Source organism: Myodes glareolus, chromosome 1 (assembly GCF_982192425.1).
Source record: "Myodes glareolus chromosome 1, mMyoGla1.1, whole genome shotgun sequence".
Taxonomy (NCBI): domain Eukaryota; kingdom Metazoa; phylum Chordata; class Mammalia; order Rodentia; family Cricetidae; genus Myodes; species Myodes glareolus.
In genome coordinates, this window is record NC_142026.1 from 81,218,018 (window position 1) to 81,237,443 (window position 19,426).

At 34.2% G+C, this 19,426-nt stretch overlaps 1 protein-coding gene across 4 annotated transcripts in view; it reads left to right on the top strand.

Annotated features, from left to right (window-relative positions):
• Positions 1–19,426, top strand: part of Grik2 (glutamate ionotropic receptor kainate type subunit 2) — a 625,308-nt gene that overhangs the window by 238,752 nt on the left and 367,130 nt on the right. For all 4 annotated transcript variants that reach the window (XM_048449039.3, XM_048449041.3, XM_048449040.3 and 1 more), the window contains exons 5-7: positions 8,385–8,566; positions 13,524–13,577; positions 17,542–17,715. In XM_048449039.3, the coding sequence (XP_048304996.2) occupies positions 8,385–8,566; positions 13,524–13,577; positions 17,542–17,715 (410 nt within the window). The remainder of the gene's footprint in view (positions 1–8,384; positions 8,567–13,523; positions 13,578–17,541; positions 17,716–19,426) is intronic.

The window sequence follows — 19,426 nt, forward strand, 5'->3', positions numbered from 1 at the left end:
GCCACCTCCACAGAAATATCAGGTCCATTTGTGTGATAAGAGAGCTAGCAAATGTGAGATAAAGGGGGACATATAAAGAATGCTCCCTGCTCTGACCATTCCTTAATTTATATCTTATACAATTAAACGTTTCCTAGATCATCACATAGAAAGTCTTTCTTGAATATATGACTCATATTATTCTGTTCAATTTAATTCCTTCAACTTTTCCTTGTGAAATATGACATCAGGCAACTGGCAGAAAAGCCTAACTTTCTCACTCTCAAAAGTGGGCCCAAGAAACAATGTTCTTACCTTATGGTGAGTTTATGCTTTGGGACTATATAGATCATTAGACCAAGGATAAACATACTGAGAATAACTAGATATGCTCTTAGAAGATTGAGACTGGGACAAAGAAACTACCTATTTTGGTTGGTGATGACAGCCATGTGAACAATGACATAAAAAACCTATTCTTGTTAGAAAAGGACATTGAAGATTCATAATTCTGAACAGAAGTAAAATCAGTCTCTACCTACCTTCTTTTGTTTTTAAGGAAACTGAGCTTCCACAATTGGGTTTTCTGAAGTCTCGTGAATTTTTTCTAAGTTCTCCTTTTTCTGTATATTCAAGTCAAATTTGTTTATAAAATAACCACACTAGTTCTTTCATAAACTACAATCTAAACTAGGACCTTTATTAAGTGATTTTACTTGATATTACCAATCTATTTTAGAGAACAGCATATACCTGGGTCTCCAGCAGTATCTAAGTATCTACCAAACAACTCACAAGTTTTTGTGAGCATATCTATCTATCTATCTATCTATCTATCTATCTATCTATCTATCTACCATCTATCTAATCACACTGCTTTTGAAAATGATTTCTTCTTTCACCAATTCACTCTTCCTGACTCACTAACTAAATAGTCAACCATTTAGATACTGTTTCTTATCAGTCCACTGCATTTTAGTGATGTCCCCATTATTGTACATAATTCATTGGAGATTGCATATTGCTACATCTGTTTCATTACTACCCTATGATCTCATAAGTAATATATTTACTGTTCACACCTTTGTATTTGTTTTTATATTATGGTAAAAATCATGGAGTTCATGCTACAATGTGTTCACATTTTCAAAAGTAAATATTGCCTGCTCTTCCAAAGGTCCTGAGTTCAATTCCCAGGAACCACATGGTGACTCACAACCATTTGTAATGATGTCTGGTGCCCTCTTCTGGCCTTCATACATACACAGACAGAATATTGTATACATAATAAATTAATATTTTTTTAAAAAGTAAATATTTAAGCTGCATCTTCAATGAGTATAGTTATTGAAAGCTTTGGGGGTAGTGGTGCTTTCTTTTGGAACAATAAAAGAAAAGATAAAAATCTGAGTTTCTAAAGAGTCACCTTCTACTTCTCATTTTCACTAACACATAGTAGTTCTGATAACTATTGTCAGTTATGGGCGTAACCACATAAAGCTTCTTTAGCTGTTTTGTCAATGTCAACATTAAATCATATTTGATGTATTAAGTGGAAAGATAAAACCAATAACAGCAGCATCCTGGGACACAGCCAGCGTTAGAGCTGTGAAGGATCATTTGCTGCTTCATAACTGTGCTGACCTGGACACAAGTGGGGATTAGAGGACAGCAGGCTACCTAATCAGTCCCTGTCTGGAGAGCTTGCATTGGGTTATCACAAGCTGAGAGGGCAGTGAAAGTGCTATGGAGCAGGTGTATGTTGGAGCCAGTTGGCAGGAGACAAAGGAGTTTGCGTTGTAGCTATCAAAATTGAACAATGAGGTATGTTAGTCCCACTGGGGGAGGGCAGTTGCATAGCCAGGATAGCAGGTGATGGATTATATGTAAGGAAATGGGAATTATGCTAAGAAAGAAGAGGAACCGTATACAGAGCTCTTACTTTATCTAAGGTATTATTGATTTAAGTATGGCATCCTTAATAATTGCAATTATCTGTATTACTTCTAAAAGGTTTCCAGCCTATTGAAAAACACCAGTGTCTTTATAAACAACCAAAGAATCAAATTATCAAATGCCAGTCAAAAATCTAACAGTGATCCTGCTCTGAGACTTCCTAAAACATTGTTATTTTGTGGGTTTGGTTTGAATTTTTTATATTTACTTGACCAGAGTCAATCTGTGGGAGTTATTGGCATAAACCACTCAGGAGAAGTTCATTTTCTTCTCAATATATTTGATGCTATGGGTATAAGCATCTAACTTCAATGCCTCCTTTCCTGCAACAACATGCTAGACTATACTTAGTTCCTTCTCAGATCTTGACAGGAATTTCTTAAATTTCCAATCATAGCTGTGAGTTTCTGTTGGCCATGCACTGTAATGGGCTTTTTCTTTGGTTCACCACCAGCTTCCAAGTCATGACATGGAGAGTAGCTTAGGCTTGTTTCAGACTAGCTCTTTTAATGTAAATTAATGTGTTTCTCTTCAACTACATTTTTCCTTGGGGATTTTTACCTTTTTCTGTACATCAGACTTTTCACACTTCTGTGTCTGTCTGTCTGTCTGACCTCAAGATCTCTCTTTCTCCCCCATTCTCTCCTTCTTCTGCTTGTTTTCCTTATTCTCTCTGCATGCCAACCTCAACTATCCTCTTCTGCCTAACTATTTGTCATTCAACTTTTTACTAGACCAATCAGATACCTTAGAAAGGTGAGGTCATCTTTCATTCTGAATCAAGTTTCAGCCATAACAGCTGTAAACTCTTTTCACTAATGACTGGCGTGCCTGTAGATTTTACAAGAAACCAAGATGGAGGTGATAGGGTTAAGACTCTAGCTGGTAAGACTACAGCCTCTTCTCAGCAGTGTTTTCTAAACAACCTGCTTTAGATGGACAGGTCACCTGGGTCCACACTAACTCCCTTCAGTGGGCCTTCAGAGCATCAAGGCACTGACATGTCACATTGCACCTTAACTTGAATTCTTTGTGTACTGAATCAAATATAAAACTTCATATGTTCTTGGACACTCAGAATGGCTCCCTCTAATTTCTCATGGTATCCAGTTTTTCACTAGAACCCTGTGTATGCCTTCCTCACTTCCAACTTCTTGCTCGAAAAAAGTCTCTAATTCTTTTAGACACTTGCTATATTGTCATATACATATGAAGAAGGACACTAAAAAGAAATCCCACACTAGCTCAGAAATGGGTATAATAAAAGGTTATTTATTTAGGGGTAGACTCACAGATCACAATCCTCTGCTGGAATAAAAAACAGCAATCAAATCCCGCACCCAAAAAAGATGCGGGATAAGCGCATTACTTAGGCATATATAGTATAAGAGGCCACACCCAAGTGGGAGGGTAACTTAAAGGCTACTGGCATAATATGTGAGACATAATATGTGTCTCAAGAATGACAGTACCAATCATTTTCGGTCAATATTTTAAGTAACTCTGACAGGATTTGCTAGAAAGACAGATATGGTCTGTGTCAGAAATAGAGCAATCGGAGAATACACCTTGTCTTTTATTTTAGATATAAAGGTTAAACTCATTATCCTAGATAGAAGCATGTGAGAAAAAAAGCTTTAGAAAACAAACAATGGAAGTGCCAGGTTAGTTTTTATTTGGAGTATTGACAAGACATCAGAGTGAACTATTACATTGTTCTGAAGTTCAAAATTCTCTTACCTAACCCTCTCATTCACACATATATAACAGATACAAAGTTCAGTGCCTCCATGGTGACCTTAATTTTTATCACAACTTGTAATTTCAACTGTGGTGAATATCATCCTCAAGTTTTTTATGACTCACAGAATTCACTGAGAGTTGTTAAACATGCTGTTTCACTGTTATAATTCATGACAACTAAAACATATAGTTAAAAATTAGCCCACAGCAGAGGTACGTATGGCCAAACCTAAAAAGATCAAACTCCAAGCAACCAGTTTCCATTCCAACAGTGTTTATGGATAATGGTCATGTTTCATGTAAAAGTATTCAGGGAATATTGCCAACCAGGAAAACTAACATGTGCTTTTACATAAACATCAAATAGTTTCTATTGGGCATGGACTTGATAGGCATGAATGATAGCTCTCTTCTCTGACATGGTCTCCAACAACTGTGGGGTCTGAGCTAATAAATATAAAATGAAGCAAAGCATCCCACCCCAAATACATCATTATATCTTTTCTTGTAGTTCCAAAGCTTTTGCCTATGTAAAATGTTCTTTCAAGGAAGGGCATTCTGGAATCTTAGATAGTACCTCACAGGAGCCAGCAACAAAAGCCACAGATTCCAGCAATCAAAGTGAAATTAGAAGTCTGTGGTTTAGGGAAACAGTCTGGTAAGACCTCTACATGGAAGTTTGAAATCCATAGAAAGTGTATTGGTTAGTTATTTTCTATGTTGTCTGCATTGAACATAAATACTTCACTCCAAGGAAACAGTGTATATGTATGTGTGTAGTTTTTATTTTTTATAATTGGATATATTGCTTATTTGCTTATTTTATAGCATTAGCATAGGTTAAAATATATTTTATGAGTATACATACCTTATTCAGTTCATTTTGAAACACCAATATAGTCTAAATTTTCCTAATAAAAATAACCCATCAAAACTATTTGCTTTGTCTTCTCATGTATTGTTTTCTTTTCTCAGCTTGAACAAAGAGGAGATGAAGAAACACAGAATCCAGCGTAGTCATATTTCACATTGTTAATTTTAAAATGCATTTTGTGGGAGTCTATCTTAGCTTGTTTAAAGATCATATTAACCAACCTGATAAATGGGCCTGGATAGTCTGCCAGGTGTCAAAACCCTAGCTCATTTGGCTGCTGGAATGATACCTGGGTGTAGGAGGAAGCTGGGGACTCCCTTCCTGGAGCTAGGGAAGCATGAGCCTACATGAGATGTAGTGTGATTGATCTCTAAAGAGGAGGGTGCCAACTGGAGTGTCTATAAATGGTTCCTTCTGGAGTCTCCTTAAAAGCTAAATTGATGACAGTGTCTGAAAACAGCAGTTCAGACCTTTGTCCCCAAATGGTAAAGAAAACCTTGATTTCAGTCACTGCTAGAATAAAGAAGAGTATAAAAAAGGTTAAAAACTAACAGTAACACACATGTAGTGATGGATTCAGAGGTAACAGGGTGTTCCCCATCTAACAAATAAGGAAGTAACTGCAGTGAGAACTTTTTGTTACGTTCTAGAAACCCATCTGTGTGGTGTTTCTTTTTATTATCATTGTATAGACTAATTACATTAGGGGAAAGGGATATTTAATTAAAGTCTGTTTTGCAGAGTTGTAATTCTATTCTGCTATTAAATAATTGGTTGCCAAATTTGTTAAGTAAACAATATTTCTGAAATGTTGCTGGAAAAGTATTTGTATGAAGCATATTTTCAGAAAAATGTTTGTGCTCTTATTAAACCTAATAGATGTGTTATTGTATTTCTCCATCAACGCCAAGTTAATATGAAACAGGACTATATATAAGACATGTCAACTGCTTTGAAAGGTTTTTCTCCTAAACACAGAAAAAGACCATCTTATAGAGTATATAAAAGAAGGTATATTTGTTTGCATATGGTAAATTTGTGTAAGACTATCTTGTCAGAAAAAAAATACCATGTTACTAAGTCATAAGTTGCAAAGAGAAGGATATTTGAATTAGGTGGAGTGATAGATAGTGATGCACAGAGGAAACACATAGTTAATTTTGTAACAATAGATTTTTAAGGTTTGTGCTGATTTTCCTTTGGAGGAAATCTCCATCCTACCTGGAGGGTAGAGTAACAAGGTTGTGGGTGGGATAGTTGATGCACTATATGTTTGTGTGAATTGACCTTGGTAAAATGAACAATGGACTCATCAAAAAATATGAAATAATCTAATTGACGTGGTTTTCCCTGGGGAAGACTTTTCGACTCCTAACATTCATTATTTGGCTACAATTAGCATGCCTACATTTGGTGTCCTTGCTCAGCTTGTGTTTAGGCTATAATTATGTATTTAGGAATCTATATATGCATATATGTGTGCAACATCAATAAGCAAAAAAGAGTATATGAATTTGAAAGACCCATAAAGGGGTAAAGGAATGATTTGGAGGGAGGAAAAGAAAGGGGGAAATTATGTAATTTTATTATCATCTCAAAAAATACCTAAAAATAAAAAGATAAGCTAAAATAAAAATTTATTCCATAAAATATATTAGTGGAATGCTATCAAATATTTTACATACAATAAGTAGGAAATTATATCATGTGATAGAGCAATGGAAGACTGAGAATCCACAAGTGGACTCCAGCCACCTGTTTGAGAAGGTGACAGAAAACAAGAATATAAAACCAAGATTCCACTTGATTTTCAAACTGCTCTCCAGATTCTTTCTTTCTTATGGAAATACTGGGAGATTTTATTCAAATACTTAAGGGTGAACAGCCAATGGAAGCAACATTTGTATAGAAATGCTTCCCTCGCCTCTATTAATTACATTTAAAGACTAGATAAAAATGATTATTGCAATGATTATATTTATCTACAAAACAGTGTCTTCCATAAAGAAGTCTTAGACAAAACACATGTCAAAAAATTATTGAAGACAACATTTCACTCAAATTCTCATGTGAGAGAAGGCAGCTCCTACTATCTGCAAAGATTTATTTTTTTCACTCTTCAATATCATTCCCCAGGGAAGCTGGCAAACTGAAGTCTGTTCCATTAATACCAGCGGGGATATATATGTGTGAAGAGAATAAGTAAACATTTATTGTACCTGATGGCTCAATGAACTATCCACATGAGCTTTAAAAAGACTTGAAAATACTTGGCAGACGTTATATTTGGAGGAGCTCTGCAAAACCACTCTTCTGAAAATGTCTATTTCTAAGTCAGTTGAACTTTTTCAAACCAAACTGTTAAGTTAATCTGTAACTTGATAGCTCCATTTTTCCTTTTTTAACATGTGATTCTCCCAAAATGGTCTTTAAAGTTTTGAGATTAGGTATTTTTCTTCTCTAAATCAGTGACGAATGTATTTCAGAAATGGATTTAAAAATATTTATTTTTCTGCGTCAGCCAATATTGCAACAATTTCAAATTGTCATTTATTGAAGGCCAATTTCGACAAGTTCCTTTTTGTGTTTTATATGTTAATCCATAGACAGTGTTATCTTAATAGCACTCAGAGCATTGCACAAAGCACACAGATCATTGACTGCTCAACTCAGAACAAAACCCAACTCCCCAGCTAGAGTAGACTTTGGATTTAATTATAATATAATCTTTTTAAAATAGATGGGCTGAATAACTATGTTATTTTTTATGCAGTCAAGGTTAGTATATGATTTGTTTACATTTATGTACTACATGGTGAGTAGACATTTAGTTTTAAAACATCTAGGCTCAATTTAAATGGGTGATTCTTAGAAAATTTTGCTTTTTTATTCTCTTACGATTTCAGTAATTGTTTGTGTCTCCAGCAGCATTTATAATATTGCCATATTATAGTAGTACATTGATAATGAAAATAAAAACATTTAATAATATTTACAATGAGTTAAAATAGCAGTTTGTGGTTTTTTTCTCATGATTTGACAGGTTCTTTGAATTCATGGTGGATTTTCAGTTGAGAAATTTGTCTCCATTTCTGTTACCAAACATAATTAGGCAACATGCAAATGTACGTAGAGAAAGGAGAGAAAAGGAGGTACATTAGTCGTTTTAAAATCTCTTTACTATTATGGTATAATTTTCATCAAAGCAGTTGTTTATAGAAAATAGAAAGACAGTGAAAGAAACATTCAGGTGTTTCTACAAATGTAAGAATGATGTGTGGGAGGAGACAGGACGTTTTTTGACTTGATTTAAATCACAAAGAATTTAGTGACATGTTTTAACTATGGGCTCTTTTTTGAGTGCCAGGGTTTTGTGAACCAAATGTTAAAAGAGTTTCAGCACTTGAAAATTATTTATATCAATAAATTATAATAGTATTTAAAAATAATTTATGATCTACTAAGATAAATTAGTGATTTGATATATTTTGAGTCTAGAGAGTGCACATTTCTTCATATCTGAAGTTATGTATATACTAGTATACAGCCTTGACAAAGTTGGACAAAATTCAGAAGATGGAGGCAGGAAGATCATTGGGATTTCATGGCCACCTTATACTACATAGTGAGTTTCAGGCCCTATTAGATGAGATAATAAATCACTGTTTAACAGAATAAAAAATATCCAAGAAGAAAGAATTCCAATGCTAGTGCCATGCCCTGCACCAAAGTGCCTACATGTGACCAAGATAATTATATGTCAAATTTACATTTCATTATGCTATGACCTGCTCTTGATTTGCTTCTGCTTTTTTCCCCTTTCTTATTAAAGGTCTCATTCGCTTGCAAGAGCTCATCAAAGCTCCATCAAGGTACAATCTAAGACTTAAAATCCGTCAGCTGCCAGCTGATACAAGGGATGCAAAGCCTTTGCTGAAAGAAATGAAAAGAGGCAAAGAGTTCCATGTAATCTTCGACTGCAGTCATGAAATGGCAGCGGGCATTTTAAAGCAGGTAAATTTTAAGTTACTTAAATTCTTAGTTTAATTAAAAACTTTCTTTATGCTATGTTCTAAAGGTAATGACTTAGTGTTACATCATTAAAAAGTCAGAGAATGCATCTTAGCATGATTTTATTACAGATAATCTGACAATTATTTTTAGTTAATTTATTTTAAAAAACGTAAAATCATTATTGAAAATTTTTGAAATACTGCAATTTTAAGACGAATTTCAATTGTCTGTTGAGTATTGTGACAGTTTGCTAATTTACTCAAGCTACCACAATATTGAATAACATTAAAAGACAAAAGCCAAGATTGGAGTTCAAAACTACATTTTATGGATCAAAAAATACACAAAGTTTTGCATTTAGTCTCCAGCAGTACACCCCCCCCCATTTAAAGAGTGACTATTCTAGATTGCAGTTACAATTATAAAATGTTCACATAATGGTAGTTTACTGAAAAGCCAAAGGATTTTGAAATTTTCTTTTAGTAAGGCAAGGCTTTATTGTGGAATGTACACTGAGAACATCATTTGGTTAGGTGCTAATTTCTCTGCACTTTTCTTGCTAGTAGTACGTGCTGTTCAAGTCACTCAGTCTCTCCAAGATTAGACTGGGATAGCTCAGCTTCCTTTGGTTGTGAGGATGGTGAAAGAGAGCACATATGGAAAGCCTGAGATACTAGACACAGACTGAATCTGTGCTTTAAGCCTTTAAGTATAGGATAAAACACTTGTAGAGAGTTGTGAAGATTCGCATATTTCATTGACTTGGATTTTTTTAGCTTTCTTTCTATGCAGGTGATAAAGTATATGAGGGATTATGCTTGGCTTTGCTTTTTGTTTTGTTTCAGCATGAACATAATGATGGAATAAACACTAAAGCAGAAGTGAAGCTTTTTCACGTTTTCTGAACAACACTTGCTTTAGAGAAGTGGTCTTTTTACTCCGACAGACAAATAGCTTATACCTCTTCTCTGGGCTTCTAACAAGCAATAGATCAGATTTTTTTTAAAGATCTAATTGATTTGTGCTTATGTTTGGAAGATGAGAAAACCTCCGATAACAGAGAGTATTCTGTCTTCTATTAGATGTATCCATTATATTATAATGTTCCTTAGATAAACCCTGCTCTGTTTGAATATGAAGACAAATCCCAAAAATATTTAATATTTAAATATACCCAGTAGGGAAATTGTTAACATTAGATTGGCCTGTGTGACATTATTTTGATTTCTGATTGATGGGAGCAGGGCCCAGCCAATTGTGGATGGTGTCATTTCTAGGCAGGTGGTCCTGGGTTGTATAAGAAAGCTAGCTGGGTGTAAACCAAGGATTACAGTAAGGACTGTGTCTCTTTGTTCTCTGCTTCAATTCCTGCCTCCAGTTCCTTCCCTCAGTGATGGAACATGACTTTAGAACGGTGACTCTCAACCTTCCTAATAACAAAACATTTTATAGTTCCTCATGTGGTGACCCGCAACCATACAATTAGTTTTGTTGCTATTTCAGAATTATAATTTTGTTACTGTTATGAATCATAATGGAAATATCTGTTTTCCAGGGGTCTTTGGTGACCCCTGTGAAAGGATCATTGAGTCCCTTGGAGTCACAGTCCACTGCACCAAATCAAAAAGCCAAATAGACCCTGTCCTCCCCCACATTCTGGTCAGTCATGGTGCTTATCACAATAATGGAAATCAAACTAAGACGAGGCTGTAATGTGATGTGACGTATATGTGTTTCTGAGATTATGCACCATTAGCTGATGGAGGACTATCAGAGATAACTGTTTAGAGATGAACAGCACAAGTAAATGAGCTTTCAGAAGTGCTCCATCCAAGAGATGTTAGGAAAACCAGAAAATGATGTTCTTAATCAGCTTAAACTTGTTGTTTTCTAATAAAAACAAAACAAAACAAAAAACCACATAAATTAAACATTTGTTCAAACTAACTGCATTTTTTTTTTTTTGCCTGAATGCTCTGAAAGAGAGTGAAGCCCAGGACTGACTAGGTATTCTTAGAGGCAAGTTTCATGCATTAATCGACAGCAACGCTTAAGCAGCAGATAATTCCACCTCTTTTCAGATTTCTGACAGAGAATTCCCTAGAGCAAAGCCAAGATGCTCAGAAGTAAAACCTCAGTAGGACTTTCTATCACACAGGGCAATCATAACCAAGGACTTCAAAGTTGAGATCAGAGAATGTGAAATAAAATAAACAAAATAAACAAAATAAACTTCATCTTGGAAGAAATGTAAAAGCTAATGCAAATACACCCACAGCAACAAGTTATAAAGTAAACGTAATATTTGATATTTGTATTTTCCCGCTGTCCTTCACTTTTGCTTAGTGTGAACAATACTATTGCTGAATCCAGCAGGCAGAATCGAATGCTCCCACAGCACGTGCCTGGATGACACAACTGCTAGCTACATGCTGCAGCTTCCTAAGACTTTGTCTGAAACAAATTCATTTGTGGTTCATGAAAATATGATGCACACCACAGTGTACTTCCTTTGAGGTTTCCCCAGTAATATCATACTCAAGAAGGTGCAAATATTTTTCCTTTGTGTGGTTTGAGGTTTGGAAAGATGCCTTGGTGTGTAGTTAAGGGAAGACACAGAGCAAGTGGCTATGAAGCTAATCTTGGTGGTAACAATCCTCTTGTTTCTGAGGTTACCAAATGAGTACTTACATCTTTAGATCACATATTATAGTTTATAATTTATTCTTAGTTTCAAAATCAAAGTTTTAAAAAATGTCAAATAAAGCAATAAACCAACCCAATTTTTATTATAGACCATTCTTCAGGTTAATAAAGAAGAAGCCTATGACTCCAGTAGAACTATCATGTCAGAAGCAAGCTTAGCCCATACCCCTTACCATGGTTCAGCTCCCATTCCCTACACAACAGCACAGTTTCACATGCTGGCCTGAATTGCTAGGAGTTACAAATTATCCATGAAAGGGGGATGTTTTTTAGAATTCATATATTTTTAGAAAGGAGTCAACATCTTTGAGAATATATAACATATACTTTTATAAAATGTCATGGATGAATATGTAGGAAGAAATCCAAATTGAATACCATTAGTTTGTGGTGGTTAAAATGGAGTTGGGAAGCATAGGTAATAGAGAACCCATGATCCCAAGATATGTCTCCTGAAACGTTAAAGTGTGCTTCAGATTTAAGCTGGATTTAAAACAAGTCAAGCTGCTGCCTTGCAAATTAAGATTAAATGCATACACACCACCACTGCCCCGTGGCAAACTTTTTTAAGGTCAATGGTGGCAAATTTGTGCCCTATATAGAGAATGGGACTACAACCGACTTTTTCTTGTAAAGACACATTCCCTTCTGACAGCAAAGGTCACAATTTTCAGACCAGAGATTGATAGTCATTCCCCTTACAGGTTTAACCTAAAAATATACCAATTGTAGTATGAAGAGCTCTGTGAATTTATTCATATTTATTGTCTCCAATTGTCTTTTAGTCAGGTCTAGACTCCAAATACTAGAGATGGAGCCATCTTTACTCTGTTGGGCATTTTATTTAACTTTGTTATGTGCTAGTTTCTTGCCAGTGCATATAATAGTTGAACTTACATTGTGAAGTTTTGATAGTTTAAATATTCAATATGTTTAATTTAACTTATTGTATAGTTAAGTAATATAAATGATATTTTATTTGTACAACTTATTCTTTATCTGCCTCTGCACATTTTGAGCTAATGGTTTTAGAAACAATGGTAAAATTAAGCTGCCACTGCAACAGATAGTGTAAATGTTTAATGAGGAAAATATCCCTTTACTTTGCTTAGGGTAACTTGAGAAGAAGTTATAGGGATATAGAAATGTTACTAATTCAAGAAATAGACATCAGTGATTTTTCCCTATTTATTTTTCTGTGCTTAAATCTTTGATTTGTCAAGCAGTAATTGTTATGTGTTCCATTTTAGAAGTGGCTATTCCCTTTTTACTGAATGACTTTTGTTAAAATTTACAAAATTTATTCTACATAATTGTGAATGCCTACCTGTGTCTATGAAGCTTTGCTATTCATTGTACACAGGTAGTAGCTGAGAAGGCTACTTCGCAGATGGTTTTTGAGTAGTTAGAAGTGTGTAGGAGACTATCAGATGAGAATACTTTCTTCCAACTAGGAGCTCTTCCTTCAGCTAAAATAAATGCATGAGTTTTCAGTTTCACTGTCAATGATTCATTTCCCTTACTTTATTCAGGAGTGAAAAAGAGAGGCATATTTCTCATCAGTGCAAAATTCAATACAAAAGGAACTTTACCTAAAACCACTGTCAGTCAGAAACTCCTAAGAACTATAAAAAGGGAAACAAAAACAAATAGTAATTTTTTATCTGATCTTTGAATAAAGCCAAAATATTCTGTTAATTATCAATATTTTTAACAGGTTCTGATTTGCATTGCCTTCCTTAATATCACAATTATGCCTAAGATGCTGAGAAAGGGTACTGCTTTACCTTGTTCTCTTCCTGCTAATTTCTCAAAAAAAAAAAAAACTAATCAAATAAAAGGATGTCCCTCACTAGGATATTTCTAGTGCGTGTACTATATATAATCCAAGGAACAAATGTGCTGATATCAAGTTTTACATCAATTTTAATGTTGTTAAACTATGCATCAAATTTTACATCAATTTTAATGCTCTTAAATTATAATGCTATCAGTTTTACCATTACAAACATTCAGAAGAATTAGTTAAAAAATTCCTTTTAAAAATAACTATTTTTCTACTACTAGGAAAATAAGTGTGATCCAATTTCATACACCATGAGTAATGGATTTTATGTACCATGAGTAATGGATATAAGCTATTCATCAGTTGTATATTTTGTCATTACAAGTCATACTGAAATAATATATTGCACATTATGCATACCCTCAATGTTAATCATTTTGTTTCTTTTAATTTTTTACCTCTTAGGCATTAGCTATGGGAATGATGACAGAATACTATCATTATATATTTACCACTCTGGTAAGTAATTTATTAAAACATAAAAATAATGATGTAGATTATTTTATTATGACTATTAAGAGGGTGGAAAACGTAGTTGTGAGTGAGAAGCAATGTAATGAACAGCACGTTTCTACTTTACATTTTATATTATTTTGATACAACTTGGAAGGAATCATGAGACAGAACTAATAGCTCTTGGGGGAAGCAGGTGGCTTTGAAATAATATCATTTCAGTTATCAATTGAAAGTGTTGTGTGTCTGTTTATGTGGCTCCAGAGCCTTTAAGGGCACAGTAGGTTTTAAAATTAGCTTCACCACAAAAACTCTCAATGTCTTATGCTATTATCGTTGCTCTTCTTTATTAGTCTGTTTGATGGCTGGATTTGGGTGTGTTTTTTAAATCAAGCCTTTTTAATTGCCCACTCAGTTGGCTAAATTGTCCATATTTAGTAACATTTTAGGTCAATATGATTCAATTTGTAATAAACAAATTGTATATTACTTTTACATTTTTTGCTGAAATACCCCTGACATTTTCTTTATTATGTAGTAAAAACTGTTTTTACTATTTTATAAATGGTCCATGTAATCCTGCCTGTTTCCTGTGATGTTAGGGTTATATGTGTACATACCAAGGCCATGTTTCACTTATTTCTTTCTCCATATAGTTTACAGTTCTATATGATTTCTCCTGAGAAGTAGCTTTACATCTCTTTCACTAGACCGTTCATTCCCATTTCCAGCCTGTGTCCTATTATCTTTACCAGTAGATTGCCATATCATGAATGATCAAATACCACATTTGCTTAAAGAATGAGTAAAGGCATCTGTACAATTTTCATGGTCATTACAGTTTAATTCTAAATATTGTGGTATTGATATCAATTTAAAACATCTAAATATCAATTCATTATTTCCCAAATCAATTCTTCTTTGATTTCACTCAAAACCTCAAGTGTTATTGATTCTTATATCATCCATAAAATTCTACTCATTGTTCTTTTCTCTATAGCTTCTGTAGCAGATTTTTTTTCTATTCCATTTAGGAACAGTCAGTCAGTGTTCTTGTTATTTATTTCTAAATGTTGAAATTACTTTTTTGCTTTGGCAGTTAGCAAAATCTAGTTGTTCTCAATATCTGTCTGAGAGATAATGATTCCTCCAGGAGGATTTATTGCACAGCGGGATGTATGTTATATATAAACATGAGATTGTCTCTGCTATGTTGCTGTATCACCTCTTCCTTGAAGATTTTTACAGTTTATAAAAACTTGGGGAAAAAAAAGAAACTTGGTAGTAGGAAGGAGAAGATGGAATGGTTCTTTTCTTTTCACATGGGTCCACATAATGCACTTGCAAACTGACTCAACATAATTGTAAAATTTTGAAAAAATATCATTATCTTATAGTTAAGAAAGAATAAAACATTTATTTTTTAGGATAGTTATAACAAACTTGTCTCCAAATAAAGGTCTATACTTCTTTAATTATATGCCAAATTTCCCATTTTTTGTTTTGATTCTCCTTAGCAATCAAATTGATTTCAATCAATCTTATATGAGAATCATGCTTTATATTTTCTCTCTCATATTTCTACTCACATTTTCAGTGCCATTGACCTTATCAATATCCTGGTCATTCTTTAAAGCAGGTGTATGTGAGTGGATGGGGACAGATTTTCTTATCTTATGTAGTACATGGTTGGGACCCATCTGAGCAAAAGACAGGGTAACCGAGGAAAAGTATGTGTATATATATACTTATATATACACACACACACACACACACACACATATATATATATATATATATATATATATATATATATATATATATATATATAAACACGGTCTGTTGCCGTGTCTGTTGTCGTGTCTGTTGCCGTGTCTGTTGCCGTTGTTGCCGTTGGCATGGAGTGAGCTCTCAGTTTATATGCTATGGTTTGATGAAGGGTTAATAGCTGTTTGTAAATATGATTGGATAAAAATGCAGTATCATCTAGCAATAGTGAATTAGTTGAAATAGAGCAAACTCTGTTTATTCAGCTTCTCCTAGATTGATGAACTTTCAAATATTGTACAACAGTCCTCTAGAATGAAAGATTTCTCTCTACATTTTCTGTTATGATTAATTTTGTTCTTTGAAAAATGAACAAGTGCTTACAGTACATTCTCTTTATTTTCAACACCACTTTTTTTATTTCCTTTCTACCTCTGCAGTGCCCTGTCCTCTTCTGTGCAGGTCATTTTTGCTTTTTTTTGTGGACCATAGATTTTAATTAGGACCATTTGAGTGTCACTGAGGGGAACTCCCCATTGGGGCCTGGGTAGCTCACTGTTTGGTACCCAATTAAAAACAATAATATCTATCCCTTAAAATCCATCATAACCAATGGATCAACATGAAGGGTAAGACCTTCTAGTCTATGTTTATGATTGATTGCTGACAGCTTGAATCTTATACAGGCCCTTGAATCTTATGTTGCCCCAATTTAGTCAACTACAGTTGCTTAGGTCATGTTTACAATGACTGTGCCGTGCCTTGAAGCTAACCTTTTCACAACCCTTCTTTCTATCTTCAAATTCTATTTATTCTGCTTTTGCTTCTTTTATGTTCCACATGACTTAGAGAAGGTGGTATAAATGTCCTGTTTAGCACTAACCACTCAGCAATCACTTATTCTAAGTGCCTTAGCAGCCATGAGTTTCTGCATTCTGCACTGTTCACTGTCTCACTACTCCAACAGTGAGATGGTGTGTTAGAGACGAAAGAGGTTCTCATAACCTATTTTTAAAGGATGTAGACTAAAGGAATTCTTTTATGGCCCCACTCTGAGACAGAAAGTTGAGAGAAGGTCAGAGAGTAACCTTTTTCCTTCTATACATTTCTGTTTCCTTCATCTTAAAATACTCAGAACGCTAAACCTCATATTTTGTGTAAAGTGGTTTGAACCACATTACAACTCAGAATCTGTTTGCTATTTGAAATGTCACTCATGATAAAAATCACCAAGAGGCTTGTTTCTTTTTAACTTCAAATTTGCTTATCATTTTAAGTATTTTTCCTTCTTGGCATATATTGCCATATATTAATTACATCCATCTTGAGAAAAGTATATCTTATCTCTTTGGATAGATCATATAAATTGAATACTAAAATTGTAAAGATTCCTCTGCAGCAAAGTGTACAATGCCAGTTGCTTTCCTCTGGATTTTATGCCTGTCCCCTGGAAGGTATGGCAGTGTGAGTAGGAAACAAGATGCACACAGAGTCAGTGACATTCATGGGCCTTGGGATTTCAGTTTATCTAGAAAGAGCTAAAACTTTCCTCATGGTAGTTAGAAAGTGGATAGAAGCTCAGATACTGTGCATCTATATGATGACATACAACTTCATTGATAGCTTGGACCTTATATTTCCTAGGAAAACTAACAGGCAGAACAAAGATTTTCATGGTATACAGATTTTAGATGTCAACAGAAACAATGTTCATTATGGTGGGTCTTAAGATGGATCATGTAACAAAGGATGTGCAAATTTCCTATAACCAACAATATTCGTGATGTTAACATTTTTCCTCAACTTTTACGGAGCTATTATTAATTAGAGCATTATTTAAGAATTGGGTTCTCAAAAAAAAAGTAAAGCAAAAGGAACACAGAAATACAGGCAAAACAAAACTAAAATGTAACTAGTTGGTTAAGTAGCAAGACAAAGAAAAAATGCCCATTAGTTTAAAGAAAAGTACCATTGCATAAATTATGAGGCCAAGTTATCCTTGAACAAAAAAGACTTTAGAAATGTTACTTGTATGTTATTCTGTTGTTTAAATAATATTGTAATCAATATATTTGTGTTCATGTGCAAAGTATACTTGACATCACTGCTGTAAGTTTCTAAGGAAAATATAAAGTGATAATTTCAATACTGTAAGCTCATGAATTAAATCTACTATTGGTAACACAGGATATTTCTGTTTCAGGATCTCTTTGCTCTTGATGTGGAGCCCTACAGATACAGTGGTGTAAATATGACAGGGTTCAGAATACTGAATACAGAGAATACACAAGTCTCCTCCATCATTGAAAAGTGGTCTATGGAACGGTTGCAGGCACCCCCAAAACCTGACTCGGGTTTGCTGGATGGATTTATGACGGTATGAGTACCTATTTAAAAATCAGCTTCTGTGATTTTAAGAAGTATTACACAAACCATTAAATCCCCTGGGTATAAACTGTAGTTTGATGCTTTGACAAAAGGAAAATAATATCAGAATTATGATTGCCTTTAGTTCCACATTGTTTCTGCTCAAAAGGTGGTGTGACATAGGAGGATGGAGGACATAAATGAGGTGTCTTAAAGTTTCATGCAATAGCCAATTCTATTCAGTTCCTCAGACAATTTGTACTCTGAGGGTTAAGAATTGTCATAAGATAATCCTAAGAGTCTATATGAACTATAAAATAAGGGAGGCTAGTGTGTGAATGAGGATGAAGAGTGAACAAAGGGTGTATGTGGGTTTTAACCAGATAGTGTACTTTCTGTAGTAATGGGAGCATAATAGAATGGAGAGATGAAATTAAAGTGATTTCTATTGCTGAAAATAATCCTATAACATAAGCAGAATCTGAAACAACATTTAAACATTTATGAACTAACAGTAATAAATGAATCAAAACAGCCAGTTCCATCCATTGGACTAAATAAAACAAGTATTAATAAATTGATAAATATCTGGACCATTAATTTTTCTAATACTCTTAGAAAAGCAACCAATAAAATATGTATCTGTCTGTGTAATGGGAGAAGGTTGGATAAATTTTGTAACCACAAATGCAGTTCTTATGAGAAAATACCATAGCTTACAGCTGAAAAATAATTTCCTATCCTTCCATGGTAATCTGAAAATGAAATTTTAATTCACAGTCCTGTAATGCTTTTAAAAACTATTGTTAGTTCAAAGAAATATAATACAGCATGCATCAAATTTATATAATTGTTAACATCTGGTCTTCCCCTGATTCATTAATTAAGCAAGAAAAGTAAGCAAAGAAGTTAGTGTTTTATTGCCCTTGGGGTGTAAATAAATTCATGCCAAAGGCTTATCTCCTTGGGATATAACACCTGTAGGAGACAATTTAGTGGGGAACATATGTAATTGTAAAGGAAGTGAAGTACAGACAGGATCCACAACTGCCTTGTTTAGTGTGGATTCACATAGTGGTAATTCTTCCTTTACCTCTCAGTTATGCAAGGACTATATAGCACCATCTCATCTTCTTCACTTTTAAGTAGATTGTTAGTTCCCAACTAGGTATTGCTAAAATGGGACACGGCCAATTAGTGTTCCCTAGTAATTTCTAAATGTCATTAAGTGTTTCAAAATTGCCTCACCTAATTTACATATTTTGGAGGTATGGGTTGGATTGTTGTCCTAGTAAGTAGCTGTCCCAAATATTGCACAGTTTCTTATCTTTGTACTCTTTCATGTGTAATAATAAGCCCATTTTAACGTAGTATATCTTTAGTCTTATTATATATGGAATATTGCTCTTCTTCTTTGGAAGTGATATCATTCATATAATGAATACTATAAGCCCAAGGGAAGGCCTGCCTCACAGGCTCTAAAACTTTTCCTATATAGTATTGACACTAAATAGGGGAGTTTTTCTTGCCTTGAGATAGTATGGTGCATTGATATTAAAGTTGAAGTTATTTATGATTTAGTAAGGGAACAGAAAAGGCAAAGTGCTCCTTATCATCAGAATGAATATGCATAGTATAAAAGCCATATTAAATACAGAATTATTAAAGGCTAATCTTTAGGAATAGTTTTGGGCATAGGTAAATCAGGCTGTAAAGCTTCC